The sequence below is a fragment of the Gasterosteus aculeatus genome, chromosome 11 (genome assembly GCF_964276395.1).
Source record: "Gasterosteus aculeatus chromosome 11, fGasAcu3.hap1.1, whole genome shotgun sequence".
NCBI classification, from domain to species: Eukaryota; Metazoa; Chordata; class Actinopteri; order Perciformes; family Gasterosteidae; genus Gasterosteus; species Gasterosteus aculeatus.
In genome coordinates, this window is record NC_135699.1 from 575,641 (window position 1) to 590,560 (window position 14,920).

Consider the following 14,920-nt stretch of genomic DNA (forward strand, 5'->3'; position numbering starts at 1 on the left):
AAGGCTCTGCCCCCCAGCCTACTTTTTAAAACCATAGGAACAACAAGTAACCAGCATCTATGGAGCGCAGCTCTCTAGTAGTACAATATGGTATTATAAACTCTCATAAAAAGACGGTGCCTCACCAGCAAGTGCCTTGTAGGTGAGGAGAAGAACATTAAATTCTATTGTTGATTTAACAGGGAGCCAGTGCAGAGTTAATTAATACAGGAGTGATATGATCCCTTCTCTTCTCGTTAATGCATTTGGCATTTTGGCATCAGTCCGACTTTCCCATAGAGGTTAGGGCCAACCTTGTGCTAGACAGCAGCGGGAGAGAAGGCACAGGAAGGCGTGTACTAATTTGGAGGGAGAGTCAGGAGGGCGCCTAGGCCTTTGGGTGGTATGGGAGATTAGATGAGGTCAAGGGGGCTAATAGCTGCCCCTCCCTGCCCTGTCACATCCTGGTACTACGGTCCAGCTGGGCGCGAACCCTGCAGAGATCAGAGGGGTCCCATGACTTACTGACCCAGTGAACTCGCATGCACACACACACACACACACACACACACACACACACACACACACACACACACACACACACACACACACACACACACACACACACACACAGTTGTGTCTTTACTCATGAAAAGTTGTAAATTCCAACCTGCATTAAAGCACTGGAGCATACAGCTGATCAGAAACAACAGTTAGTCAGAGATTTGTGTAGACAACGATTATCAATTACATTTATATATATATATATATATATATATATATATATATATATGAGAGAGAGAGAGAGAGAGAGAGAGAGAGAGAGAGATTGAATCAGCCAAAATTGATTTAGGCTGATTCTGATTTTATTTATTGTTTTTTTCTTTGGACCAGCCAATCCACAACTTCAGAGCTATAACGGGCACTAAAGCATCCCAGAAATGATTCAGTCAGTGTGAACTGCCAACAATGCTTTATTGTCATTTATTGCAATTATTCTTTTATAATATCTATTTTATATTCTTTGTAAGAACAAGTTTCTCACTAAAGAGTACATCAAATCTGAACACAAAATCCTAATTTACTTTCATAGAAAATCCATTCTTACTGAGCATGACACATCTGGATGTGCAGCTGTGTGTGGACATACACTTGAGCCTGACTGTGGGTAAATGTGAGAAAAAATCATTTACATCTCATCATGAGCCGTTGGCAAATAACTAATTCAGAATACATGTGGGTTGAAAAACACATTAACAGACACACACACACTTTTTGACTGATCTCATTAACAATTTTTTGACCTAAACGCGATCAGCAACACACACACACGCACACACACCGCTCAACATTCGTCCATATTAAGTCCAAATGTGGCATCACAGCTGGCTCTTAAATGGTGCGTTAAAATGCAGTGTGGTTCCTCGAAGGACCATCTCCTACTCTGGTTTCACATGTTTGTTGTATTTTTTGAGGAATTGTTATGGGGTTCTTAATCCATGTTTGAGTTATTGCGTGGTGTGGTAGGGTATAGTCAGCTGCTAGCTAATGTCTTGGCGGTTGGTGCGTGACAGTAGGATAAAGGAAGCAGCCATCATCGGCGCCATCTTGGATTGGATAGCTTCCTGTGTTAACAGTGACAGTGTTTTTACATTCACCTGGAAATGTCCAGCGACTTTTAAGTTCTTGTTTGGGTTTAAGAAAAGATCATAGTTAAGGTAGAAACAAGTGTGCTTATTTTGCAATATAATTGTTGCCTAAGTTACATAGGAGCTACGAAGTGTAGACTTTTGGTTTTAAGTTAACACTTACAGTGGTGTACAAGGTAAATATCCTTTCGCAGTTTGTCCGTCCTCCACGTGCAGACTCTTGCTCTCCCTATGATGGCACCTGACTACCTTAGATGTAGCCCTGCAAGTTCTGCCTCACAATTGTAGGTGTTATGTGTGTGCAGTATGTGACATCTCCCAGGAGTTTCCTCCCCGGAGATGCTCTGCCAGGCTTCCACTGCAGCCTCCTTTGTATTTCTGCTTGTTTGTGGCTCTTTCTGCCTACAACTGTATCCTAAGTAAGTGAAAAACATGTTCAGCAGGATTGAGTTCAGCAATGAAGAATGTTCCATTTTTGCCTTGGAAGCCCTATAGTTGTTTTTGCAGAATGTTTTGGGTCATTATCCATCTGCACTGTCAAGTGCCGTCCAATCAGCTTCGTAGCATTAGCTGTATCTAGGCAGACAGTACAGCCTTAAACACCTCAGAGTTGATCTATCAGCTGTGGCATCATCAGTGAACACCAGTGTGACAGATGTTTGACAGATGAGCTGTTCATTCTGGTTCTATGAAGGCACTTCTGGGTTGGACACTTTAACATGACACACCTTGCTCTGAAGGGATCTTTCTTCACCAAGAAAATAATTCCTCCATCATCCACTTTAGATGTGGTCTTCTGGGGCTTTTGGGGTTGCTGAGCATTCCAGGACATTCCTTCGTTATAAGAATGTACCAAACAGTAGATCGGACCAAACAGACCAAGTAAAAGCACTGGACTCGGTACCAGGCAGTACATTGGCCTGTAGCCCCAGTGCTGTGCTTTAGAAAGGTACAACGCTGTCAGTACAACTCAGGACACACTTTGCCTTTAATAGACTCAAGCTACTAATATTTTTCAGGCAACAGGTGCTTATGAGGCAAATAGTATCCAGATAACTCTCCTGCTGTTCGTGTGTGTCCTCAGGCGATGTGTGCGTTTCAGTGTTAACGGATTGCTTGTGGCTTCTGGAATGTGTCTTCCAGATGTGCTTTTAACAAGTGGAAGTTGTTAATGTGTTTGTCCTTGTTTCTGTCCATCTGTGTGTGTGTGTGTGCACTGTGTTGTGGTTGCGGTCGGTTGGCATATGCATTTTACTTATCATAGCTCTTTGTGGGTTTGCATTCGAGTGTTCACACATGTCAATGCACACGGTGTCTTGTCTGTCAGATAGATCTACCTGTGTGGAATGTGCAGACAAGGGAGAGGGGGGCAGAGGGGTTGGACATGCCCAGACTCAGCATCCCCTCATTGTGTGTCCGCAGGACAGCCTCCAGTACTCCCAGTGCGTACAGGTTCCCAAATCAACCCATCTCACTGGCCTTGAGCTGGTTAATCATCAGAGGGGTTATCTTTATGACAAATGGAGGGACTGCTTTGCTTAGTTGTATCCCTCACCCCGCCTGGAGCTTAACAATTTAAAACGTTGATGTAGACATGTGGCAACAATGCCATGAGGTGATTTATTGTACATTGTTCTACTGCTGTGGGCAGGAAGGATCTCCTGCATGTGTCCTTGTGACGGGTCTGTCCTGGCAGTAGGAGGTGGGGACGACAATGAAAATGTGGTACGTGAAGGCTCTGCAAGTGGTCGGGTCAGTCGAGGTTCCTACTAAAGGGGTGAGAGAGGTAACATTTGTCTTTGGGAGTTCACCTACTGAGGACAACAGTGGGATGCTGTGTAAAAACTCAAGACCTCAAACCGACATGGAGTGTAATCTATATTGGAGGCCCATATTTGCCCTCGTCGCTCCTGATGCAGTGGGTGTATTTGGTAGGAACACACGCAGCACTGATGGGACTCTGACCTGCTGAACTGGAGGCCAGTTGTTCCCTTTCCTTCTTCTGGGCGTCGGCCCTTTTGCCAAAAGCCAGAGCAACTGAAGCTCTTCAGTGTCCCGTGTTTACAGACTTAAGAGGGAAAATACACCTACATAGACACATCGCATGAAGGCCATAGGAACGTAAAGTAATTGCGCCGCCTTGTTTGGTTTTTGAAAGCCTTTCCAAAGAAGGTGAAAGTGATTTACATACGAAGGACTTGGAGTCCTCACTTAACAATTAACAGTAACATTCTTCTGGCCATTTCCTTTAAAACATCCAGCTCTTAAAACCATCGAATGAATTATGAGGTCCACTCACTACCGTCAATGTCACTAACTGGTGAAAGGGGGATTTTTAAAATACATTTCACATATATCCGCCCAGGACAGAACCTCTTGGCCCTCCACATTGGCATCGCTTTCTCTCATGCACCACAGAGGCTGAGCTACACAAAGAGCCATTGTCCCATTTGGAGTCCAACCGGCCATAACGCGGGGTAGGCTTTAGGGCAGGGCTGCCTAGTGATTGACAGCGTTGTTTGGGTCGGGGGTGTCCTTATCAGGTCTGCAACTCAAGCTCCAGAGGTGTAGTCCACCAACCAATGAGCAGTCCAACCTTTAAACAGTGTTTCGTCTCTCCATGTATGAATACAAGTGCAAAGAGCACTTACATATCAGCAACCATCTCATGAGAGCAACGCTTGGTAATCCATGTCGACGGCGTTGCATGGCCCGCTGACTGTGACATAAACGTGACAGATGGAATGCATTCAACATTAAAACACCTCTAAATAATATTAGGTTTTGTCTAGAAAAAGAATCACAAATGAAACATGAAAGTAGAAAAGCACACAGCATGAGAAGACAGGACGGAAGCTCACGGTCCATAATGCTCACTTAATCATTTCTTGTGCAGTTTACAAAATAGTCAAAGTAATTATTACAAGGCCTAAACGTCGTTTCAGGGCATTTACACTCCAACTAAACCCCAGAAACTTGGACATGAATGTGATTCATTCAGCACGATGTGAGAGAGTTTAAGCATTTTTTTTCATCAGATTGTGTAAGAGGAGAGGATTAGTGAGACACACACACACACACAGGTGGAGCAGAGCGGAGACGAAGCGCACCACTGCCACCGTAATTATTTCCCCACTATTTGACAGGTTGCCAGCAATTACCTGAAGCAGGACTCCTTATCTGTTGAATGGACGGCAGGTTCACACTTGTAGCCTCTGCAAACCCAGCCGAGTCCACAAATCCCCCCCAACACACAACCCCCCCTGCCTGCAGCCCTCAGAGGAGAGGCTGAAAAGAATGATGTGTGTGAAATGAGGCTGGTGAGGGACTATTTCTGCCTCCATTTCTTCCCTTTCATTCCAATGACACTTTTGAGAGACACATGTTTTGCTTCATCTTATCACTTATCCACTGAAGGTTACTTGCAGAGTGTGATGGCGGTAGAATAAGGACAGCTTCTGTCTTTAGACCCTCCAAGTCAAAGAGCCTGGGGGACGAGTGGGAAGGGACAAGGTGAGTCTTTGTCTCAACCTGGGATTCTGCTTTTGGTCTCCACCGACTACTGAGGCACATATCGGTGTCGTCGGCTGCTGAATGCTTTGGGAGCTAAATGGGTCAGTCTGCTGTTCCTGCTGATGAGGCTTCTCTATAGCAGAGAGGGCGGCTGGTCAATCACGATGGGAAAGTTGTGGATGGGACTAAAACTCACTGTGTCTGTGCTGTTTTGAATGAGCAGGCCAGTGAAGGACTTCATCCACCTGGTCATACAATAGAGTGGAAGTGTCAATGACGTGGGAGGAGTGATGTAATTACAGCTCAGCTCTCCTCGTGTGGCGCAGTGCTGCTCATTGTCTCTAGTTCCTTCATGCGTCATAGTAGTACTTCATAGACCCTCTACATGGGTCTATATTGGCTTATCTACTGTCAGTAGTACTGAAGACCTTGATTAGTGTGAGCCAGGGGGTCAACAAGCGTTTTGAGACTGAGCTCCCTGAAGCAGGGTTCTTCCTGCACTGATTAAAGTAATAATTATAAAAGTGTAAAAGAAATGTTCAACTAGCTTGTCCAACTGATGCATTGGTATCAAAGAGATGCCTTTTCACTGTCTTTGGAACTATAATTCCATCTCCCTCCTCCAGCAAACCACTCAAACACTCCTCTCATGTCTTCTTCCCTTTTTTCCCTCTTGGAAGGGTTTTTTCATTTCCTTTGCCGATGGAGGGTTTCGGGACAGAGGATGTCGTATGTGTACAGACTGTAAAGCCCTCTGAGGCAAATTTGTAATTTGCGATTATGGGCTATACAAAAATAAAATGAATTGAATTGAATGTCACGTTGCAGCGGCTCCCAAGCGCTCCGGCCTCAATCTGCCCTTTGGGTTTGCAGCTTGCAGGAAGGTGATTGTTTGTGTGTGTGTGTGTGTTTACGTGCGCTGAACGAAAGAAGCGGACACTGTTCTCATACAAAGACAACTGGCTTAGATCCTTCAGGACTAAGCGAGAGAGAGACTTTGTAGGATCTGGAGCAGACACACTGTAGAGTGTGTCCACACACAGCATTCCTGAGCGGAGCAGGAAGTACATCCTCTCCTGGGTCTCTTTCCTGCAGGTCCACTCTGGGGGATGGTCGCCCACAGCGGAGGCAGTGTTCAGGACTGTGTACTGACCGATGGGCCCTTCTCCTGTAGTCCAACACGGGGGTCTTTAACAGGGGGTCCGTGGAGGTTATGCAGGGGAGGTCGCAACATTTTTGGTTGATAAGACTATTTTTCTTTTTTTCAACAAATTTTTTTTCCAACAAATTCAAAAGTCTTCAGAATCAAATTTGCATTTATTGTCTTTAAATACACATTAACATGAATCCAACATATTGTAGCAAACGGATAAATTAATGCAAGACACTATCTTTCAGTCCCACAGCAGCACTCAAGCTGGACACCGTTTCACTCACAGCACCAGCCAATCCGATCCATTCATGCTGATACGACATCACAGGCACCAGCCAATCCGATCCATTCATGCTGATACGACATCACAGGCACCAGCCAATCAGATCCATTCATGCTGATATGACATCACAGGCACCAGCCAATCCGATCCATTCATGCTGATACGACATCACAGGCACCAGCCAATCCGATCCATTCATGCTGATACGACATCACAGGCACCAGCCAATCAGATCCATTCATGCTGATACAACATCACAGGCACCAGCCAATCAGATCCATTCATGCTGATACGACATCACAGGCACCAGCCAATCAGATCCATTCATGCTGATACGACATCACAGGCACCAGCCAATCAGATCCATTCATGCTGATACAACATCACAGGCACCAGCCAATCAGATCCATTCATGCTGATACGACATCACAGGCACCAGCCAATCCGATCCATTCATGCTGATACGACATCACAGGCACCAGCCAATCAGATCCATTCATGCTGATACAACATCACAGGCACCAGCCAATCAGATCCATTCATGCTGATACGACATCACAGGCACCAGCCAATCAGATCCATTCATGCTCACGTCTAAAGAGCCAACCTCAAAAATAAAAGATGGCGAACCAAACTCCGTAGAATAGGGGGTCCCTGCTCCATCTGGCCATCAGTTTGGGGGTCCTTGGCCTGGAATAGGTCTCTAACCTCTAACAGGTGTGTCTCTTGTGTGTGACTGTAGATCACAGGTACATCAGGTCCCCCTGCAATGGGCTGTTTGGTCCCTGGCTCCGCTCGGCCCGTTGTGTCCAATAACAAGAGACTTTAGTGTTAATGGACATGGATGTTGCACCTTGCTTGTAGTGTAAAACAAGAGCCATGTAATGTAATGTAATGGGGGCGGCAGCTCAGCTCAGTACATGAGGAAGACGGGTTGTCTCGGTCCGGCCATGAAAGAGCTACAACGAAAGCTGTGGTTGTTTTGCTTTATACATATATGTGTATATATATGACTTTAAGAGTCACCACATCTGGTACAAAACGGGCCAGAACAGGATTATCAAACACATATATGAATGCTTCTCTGGGCTACAATCTGGATATTGTATGTATGTTTGATCATTCTGCAGCCCCTCAGGGTGACACTGTACCAGGGGGCTTCAACTAGTGTCAAGAGGTCCAGTTAGAGAAAGTTTCTAGAAGCAAAGGTCCGGACGATCAAGACTACTTAGTGTGATTAAATAGAGGAAGAGAGTTGGATCAATATTTGCATTTAATCAATACACGACTAGCAAATCAAATGAATTCAGTATGATTCTAAAACTCTTTTGACTATATATATTGTCATGTGACAAAGAACTGAACATAGATGTGTCAGGTGTGTGCAAATATACATAATGTCATCAAATAAAATGCTTCAATTCAGGAAAAAACGGAAAGATAAGCTTGGATTCCCTCTTTTCTGCTTCACGTTTGGACTTGACAGTCTCAGCAACTTATAAATAATACAAGTTGCTGAGACTTATACAACTATATACAACTTATAATACATACATCTAAACAGTTTAATAGAATATATATATATATATATATATATATATATATATCTTAATGCATCAGGTTTAACTCGAATGCCATTGGTCTGTGCTTCAAGCCACTACTGTAAAGACGACCAAAGCTGCACCGGTTGAAAAGTGCGCCGTCGCGTTTAAATCACAACCGTCTTTTTTTTGCTTTTGGTCCGGATGGGACGGCTTCTGGGTCCGGATCCGGAAGCCGTCCTCTGCTGTATAGGATGTAATGCCCGTCACATTCTTACATAACATGCACTGTGTATGATACACGATAACGTTGTCACCCTCATTAGCCGATGCCACACCCAGTAGACACATATGGGACACATATGATTGACACATTGATGTGGTGTCTTATCTATTGCTGTCATTTCTGATTTGAATTGACCAGCTGCCCCTTACTCACGTTCTTCTATCAACCCCACACACCCCCAGAACCTCCCTGCCCCCCCCCTTCCGTCATCGCCGCCTACTTCCAGAATAATGTCAGCGATCAGCAGTGATCTGGTCCTCTCTTCATCTACAGTCGGCCTGCAGCACATTACAGTTCTTCTCCATTGCTTAAGCACCATTTGGATGGTTTAGTTTTGCTTTTCAAAACAGAACACACAGTTGTCACACCCACAGTCAATTCACAAAACACCTCAGATCCTTTGCAAAATGAAACACTAAAACTATTCACTAATTCATCAAATCCATATTTTGTTGTGTATGACACACGTTACATATGACTTCATTCTCTTTGTAGCAGTTACACACTGTAAGTGAAGTACACAGAGAAAGTGCAAAACATCCCCCACATTTGCACCACTATAAGCACAATGTCTGCTCACACTTTATGCAAAACAAGACACACGGTGATTTGTAAAGCGCGTAGACGCTTGTATACATTCGACAGCACACAAGACCAATGCAGCAGACCGATGAAAAGATTAGTCAACATGGAGATTCACAACAAGAAACAAGTCCCTGTTTATCTGCATCAGACAAACATTGTATCCAGTACTAAAAAAAGATCTAAAAAGATCTGGAAATACAATACAGCAAATGCTACACGTTGTCTCTTCATCTAGCTCGATCTGGCCTCCTCCTCCTCTGGGGATTCCCCTTCTCACCCTCACTCTTCTCATTCCTTCCACTTTGATTGAAGAAAGATGAACCTGCTGCATTTTATAGTGCTTAAACCTGATTGAAGTGTCTACAATTTAGCAATCTTGTGTTTGACTGCTGTGTTTGACCAATTGGAAGTGACATCTTGATAAACTTGTGCTCATAGTGGTGCAAATCTGGGCCGAGGTTTTTTCTTGAGTGTTCGGTTTGGATAATTGTGTGATACTTTGGATTTTAGGGTATATTCAATCGTAAAAAACTGTAAACTGACTAGCTATAGACAAACATTTGCAATCTAGAAATCTATGAATCAAAAGAGCAGACTAGCGGCATATTGCTCAATGAATGAAAAGATTTTCAGGTTTGCGAGGCTACTAGTCTATGATTCAACCATTTAAATGTCAGGGAAATTAGGTGTCTTTTGAATAGATGTACAATCCACACCGACTCCGACAGCATTTGCCATATGTGAAGACTGGTTATATTAGTTAGACATTCCAGTAACAACCCGTGTGTTTTTTCTTCCATCATACAGCTCTGAAGAGATCCTTTGACATCGAAGATGTTGACGACATACCATCCTTCTCTACAGCATCAGCTGTCTCCACCCCAGTTTCCCCCTCTTCTGCCCACTTCTTCCTCCACCACAACAAAGGCAGTGAGGAGCTGGGAGGGGGTGGCCATTCCCCTTCAGTAGCCTACAATAACAACAACAACGGCAGCCTGGGCCCCCCAGCCCACCACCGCGGGGGTGGTTCCATTCCAAGCCCAGTGCTCAAGTCCCGAGCTGTGATCAGCAGCCGATCCTTCAACAGAGGGACAATGAACAAGTCGGCCAGTCAGAACAACGGCTCTGCAGTATCCAGAGCAGCATCCTTCCAGAGCAGGTCCAACCCCAGTGGTTACTCCATTTTGTGTGGGCCAGGCAGTGACAACGACAGCCTCCACAGCTCCACGTCCAGCCTGGAGTACTCTGGGGGAGGTGGGAGTGCCCTACCTTCTACTAAGCTGGGGGCATATTTTAGTCCTCCACTTCGGGGGGAGTACCACCGCACACAGCCCCAGGTTCCACAACAACCCAGACAAGGGGGTGCCAACTTGGGAAACAACCCCCACTTAAAGAAGTTCTCCTACCATTCAAGTGTTTTCCACTCTGAGATGGACCAGGGGCCAGGCATGATTCTGGGCGTACCAGAGCGTCGCGGGGAAAACCATGGCTCCATCACCAGCCTAGACCTCCAAAGTTGTGATGGAGGGGGAGGAATGGTCGGCATGCAAAACGTTGAAAATGGAGGATGGATGTCTCCGGGGTTAGGGCATACCAATGCTAACTGGAATAGTTGTCTAAATAATGCCAGTGGCTTTGGGGAGGAGGGATACAGTGGCTCCAAAAAACACTACCAACCAGTAGAGACCCGGGTCCTGAAGACTCCCCAGCCGAAGACCAAAGAGCCTTCGCGTCTCAACAAGTTTCCCTTAGATCTGGACAGCTTGGTAAGCAGCACCACAACCACTTCTCCCACCAAGACTCAAGGAGGATTCCTAAGCCCCAACACCCCCAAGCCTCCCCCAAGGAGTACAGGAGGCCTTCAGCACCACACCAGTTCACCATCCGCCTCGACCAGCCCTTCAGCCTCTCTGAGCAGTCTGGATGGTGCTTCTGACACCCCTCCCCTCTCCCTCCACCATCCTTTTTTCCCTGTCTCCCCACGTTCTGTACCGCAATTAGAGGGATCAATCCCTTCCTCAGAGATCTGCTCCCAAGGGCCCCTTTCTCCTGCTGAGAGCCCCCAGCAGAAGAGTCTCTCAGGGCCCAAAGTTGCTGAGGTGGTCCCCTTCCTGCCTCCTTCCAGCCCCTTCAGCCCCAGAGCCATTTGGTCCGTGGCGGATAGCCAAGGCGATGGCAGAGATAGCGTAGGCTCAATCTTACAGAGGATCGCTTCCTTCTCCCAGCATGCTGTTACTGATACCACCCCAGCAGCATTGACCCAAGCCCCAACAGTTCAAAGCAATGGTGGGTTGTCATCTGAAGTTGGTTGTCCAGCTGTAACCATCCTCAAAGAAGGGAGGAAACCTCAAGGTAAGATGTTTTAAGTGCTGGAATTGTACCATCATTTATAGCCATAAACAGGTGTTTGTCCTCGGTGGCTAAATATCAAAACAATAAAATAAGATGAGGTTGTTTAGCTGTGTGCTTGCATGTTGTATTCTACCTTTCCTACGACCACCAACATGAAAAGACAAGCACACGTATTGAACACTGATTCCTTCCCTACAAGCTGCCAACATGTCAGCCACAATAGAGTGAGACAATGTGCAATGTGGTAAATTGTGTGTAGTTTAGCTCTGACTTTTGGAACAAGCTATTTTCAGTCTGCCTCCTCCCAGGTGGCCTTCGGCTGCTTCCTCTAATAACAAAGTCAAAGCTGCTGTTACACATTGGTATTGTTGTTTGTGTGGCCCCAGTGAGCCGGAGCTGGGACATCAGCATCATATGTCAGACCAGAAACAGTGAACACAGCAGACTATTGCGTTGGTTTGGGATTAAGGACCAAGCGTAAAAAGGGGATTTAATCATTCAGATATAATCAGACTTTGAACGTGGATACCACATGGATGCATGTGGTATCCGGCCTTGTTCCAATCCCACTGTGATGAAGAGTGAGGAGGCGCCTGGATGCTTACACAGGAATCTCGTCCCGTGCACATTGACAAACTGGCGTGTGAGCGCTTTAACAAACAGGAGACATCTGTTTTAAGGCACCTGCTGGGATTCCCCCCTCGCCTCCTTTACCCCCAGTGGAGAATAGTAGAGTCTATTTGTAGAGAACGTCTGCTGCTCTCAAGAAATGGGGCCTTTTATATGCATTCAGAGATATATAGGATGCTTATATTTGGACGGCTTGCATGCATTCGTAGCATACTCTGCTTGGGTGGAGGGCTCATTCAGAGGCGACATCCACCCTGGGACTCAATAGCAACAACATGTGACCCTCCCTGCTGTAAGTGCAGGCTCCTGTGCAGTAATGGCCGTTCACAGGAAATGATTGTTTTGCTCTTCACGGGGCTTTACTCAGAGCCTCGGTTTCCCATAAAAAGCTTTGGGGTGGGGGTTCCCAGACCCCTCCACCCCCCCTTTCTCTGCACTCCGAGATACAGAGAGGAAAAGTACACTCAGACAGTAAAGGAAGTAGTGTAAAACAGTCCATCGGCCACCATGATAAATACAACTCATTCTGTTGCAATCTACCTTCTTCTCTGACCTCCTCTGTCTACAGCCATCATGTCCTGGCTTGTCCCCCCCCCTCCACCCCGTCCGTGTCTGTCTCTGATTCAAGCCTTAATGACAGTGATTTAGGGAATGAATTCCTCCCCAGCAGATGTCTAAGCCCTCATCCTGTTTCCCTCTCCTCCTTTTATCCTCTCTGTCTCGATGCTTATATTTATGTTGCATGAATGTCAAGCAAAGTTTCCAGGATAGTCAACTTGTCTTCAGCCTCCTCTCTCCTCGTCTCCTCTGAAGCAATCTCTCTCCTCGTCTCCTCTATAGCCTCCTCTCCCTCTCCTTGTCTCCTCTATAGCCTCCTCTCCCTCTCTCCTTGTCTCCTCTATAGCCTCCTCTCCCTCCCTCCTCGTCTCCTATGAAGCAATCTCTCTCCTTGTCTCCTCTATAGCCTCCTCTCTCTCTCCATGTCTCCTCTATAGCCTCCTCTCCCTCTCCTTGTCTCCTCTATAGCCTCCTCTCCCTCTCTCCTTGTCTCCTCTATAGCCTCCTCTCCCTCTCTCCTTGTCTCCTCTATAGCCTCCTCTCCCTCCCTCCCTCCTCGTCTCCTATGAAGCAATCTCTCTCCTTGTCTCCTCTATAGCCTCCTCTCTCTCTCCATGTCTCCTCTATAGCCTCCTCTCCCTCTCCTTGTCTCCTCTATAGCCTCCTCTCTCTCTCCATGTCTCCTCTATAGCCTCCTCTCTCTCTCCATGTCTCCTCTATAGCCTCCTCTCCCTCTCTCCTTGTCTCCTCTATAGCCTCCTCTCCCTCTCTCCTTGTCTCCTCTATAGCCTCCTCTCCCTCTCTCCTTGTCTCCTCTATAGCCTCCTCTCCCTCCCTCCCTCCTCATCTCCTATGAAGCAATCTCTCTCCTTGTCTCCTCTATAGCCTCCTCTCTCTCTCCATGTCTCCTCTATAGCCTCCTCTCTCTCTCTATGTCTCCTCTATAGCCTCCTCTCTCTCTCCATGTCTCCTCTATAGCCTCCTCTCCCTCTCTCCTTGTCTCCTCTATAGCCTCCTCTCCCTCTCTCCTTGTCTCCTCTATAGCCTCCTCTCCCTCCCTCCCTCCTCGTCTCCTATGAAGCAATCTCTCTCCTTGTCTCCTCTATAGCCTCCTCTCTCTCTCCATGTCTCCTCTATAGCCTCCTCTCTCTCTCCATGTCTCCTCTATAGCCTCCTCTCTCTCTCCATGTCTCCTCTATAGCCTCCTCTCCCTCTCTCCTTGTCTCCTCTATAGCCTCCTCTCCCTCTCTCCTTGTCTCCTCTGAAGCCTTGTCTCTCCTAATGCTTTTGCCAATGATGATGTATCATTTGACCCCCCCCACCTTCTGCATCCTTATTTTTAGTGGCTAGGAGTCCCATCTCCGTCTCTGGAGTGATCCCTATATTTTGTCTTTGCCGGTCGACCTGTTATCATGCTTTCTGTGCAACAGGAAGTAGTTAGTATGTGTATCCTGTAGCAGTAGTCTTTAGGGGGCCAGGGTCTGTCTCCGGACCCACTGCACTTGAACGCCATCCGGCGCCCAGGAAACGACTAATCACATGCTCCGTACTTCTCACGTCATGCTACTGATAGTTAGTGCCCTCGCTGGAGTTGGATAACGACCAGCAGTAGAGACGGGCAGAGGGACACAACAGCTTTGTTATTCAGTTATTATTTGAAAGTTATCCATGGAGCGTTTACCAGCATGAGAAGAGAACCAGACCAGAGCCTTAATTAACCGAGAATAAACCGACTCAAGTATGTCCTAACACCAGTATGTCTACTATGGACGTAATGTCTCACACCACATCACTCAGTGTGTTTACATGATGGTATAATTGGAATCCTTGCTTAGTCGGACTATGCTATCTTTCGGGGAAACTGCTATTATCCCAATATACATGGCAGTGAATAAATGGAATCATTGGCCGAAAGCATGTCATATCCGATACGATAGGTGGCGCTGTTTTCATTACAACTAGTTGTGATACAGCCATTTCCGCTTGACCTCTTCACCACTACCAACAACAACCAACAACAACAACATCAACATTACGAGAAAGATGGCGAACGGAGAGCAAGGTGAAGCTACATCTCTACTGTCTGTGCGTGATGTTAATAAGAGTACAGCGAATGCAAATGGCGCTATTGGCTGATTTGATAACGGAGAGAAGACGCCGTCGGGATCTCAAGCATTCGCAAAGACGCAAAGTCCAGTTCCTCATCCGATTCACAGTTACATGCCGCAATAGTCGCACTATCAACTGGATCGGATCGAGTTATCCAGGCGTGTTAGTCGGATCGTAGTCGGACCGCACATAGTCAGACAAAGGTGTTTACATGAAACGGATCATTCGATTTCAGTCCGACTAAGCCAGTTATTGGAATCCATGTAACCACGCTGAATGTCT

At 46.4% G+C, this 14,920-nt stretch overlaps 1 protein-coding gene across 1 annotated transcript in view; it reads left to right on the top strand.

Moving 5' to 3' along the window:
• Positions 1–14,920, top strand: part of septin12 (septin 12) — a 41,743-nt gene that overhangs the window by 2,390 nt on the left and 24,433 nt on the right. Inside the window, exon 2 of the mRNA XM_040190550.2 lies at positions 9,797–11,341. Coding sequence (XP_040046484.2) covers positions 9,797–11,341 — 1,545 coding nt within the window. The remainder of the gene's footprint in view (positions 1–9,796; positions 11,342–14,920) is intronic.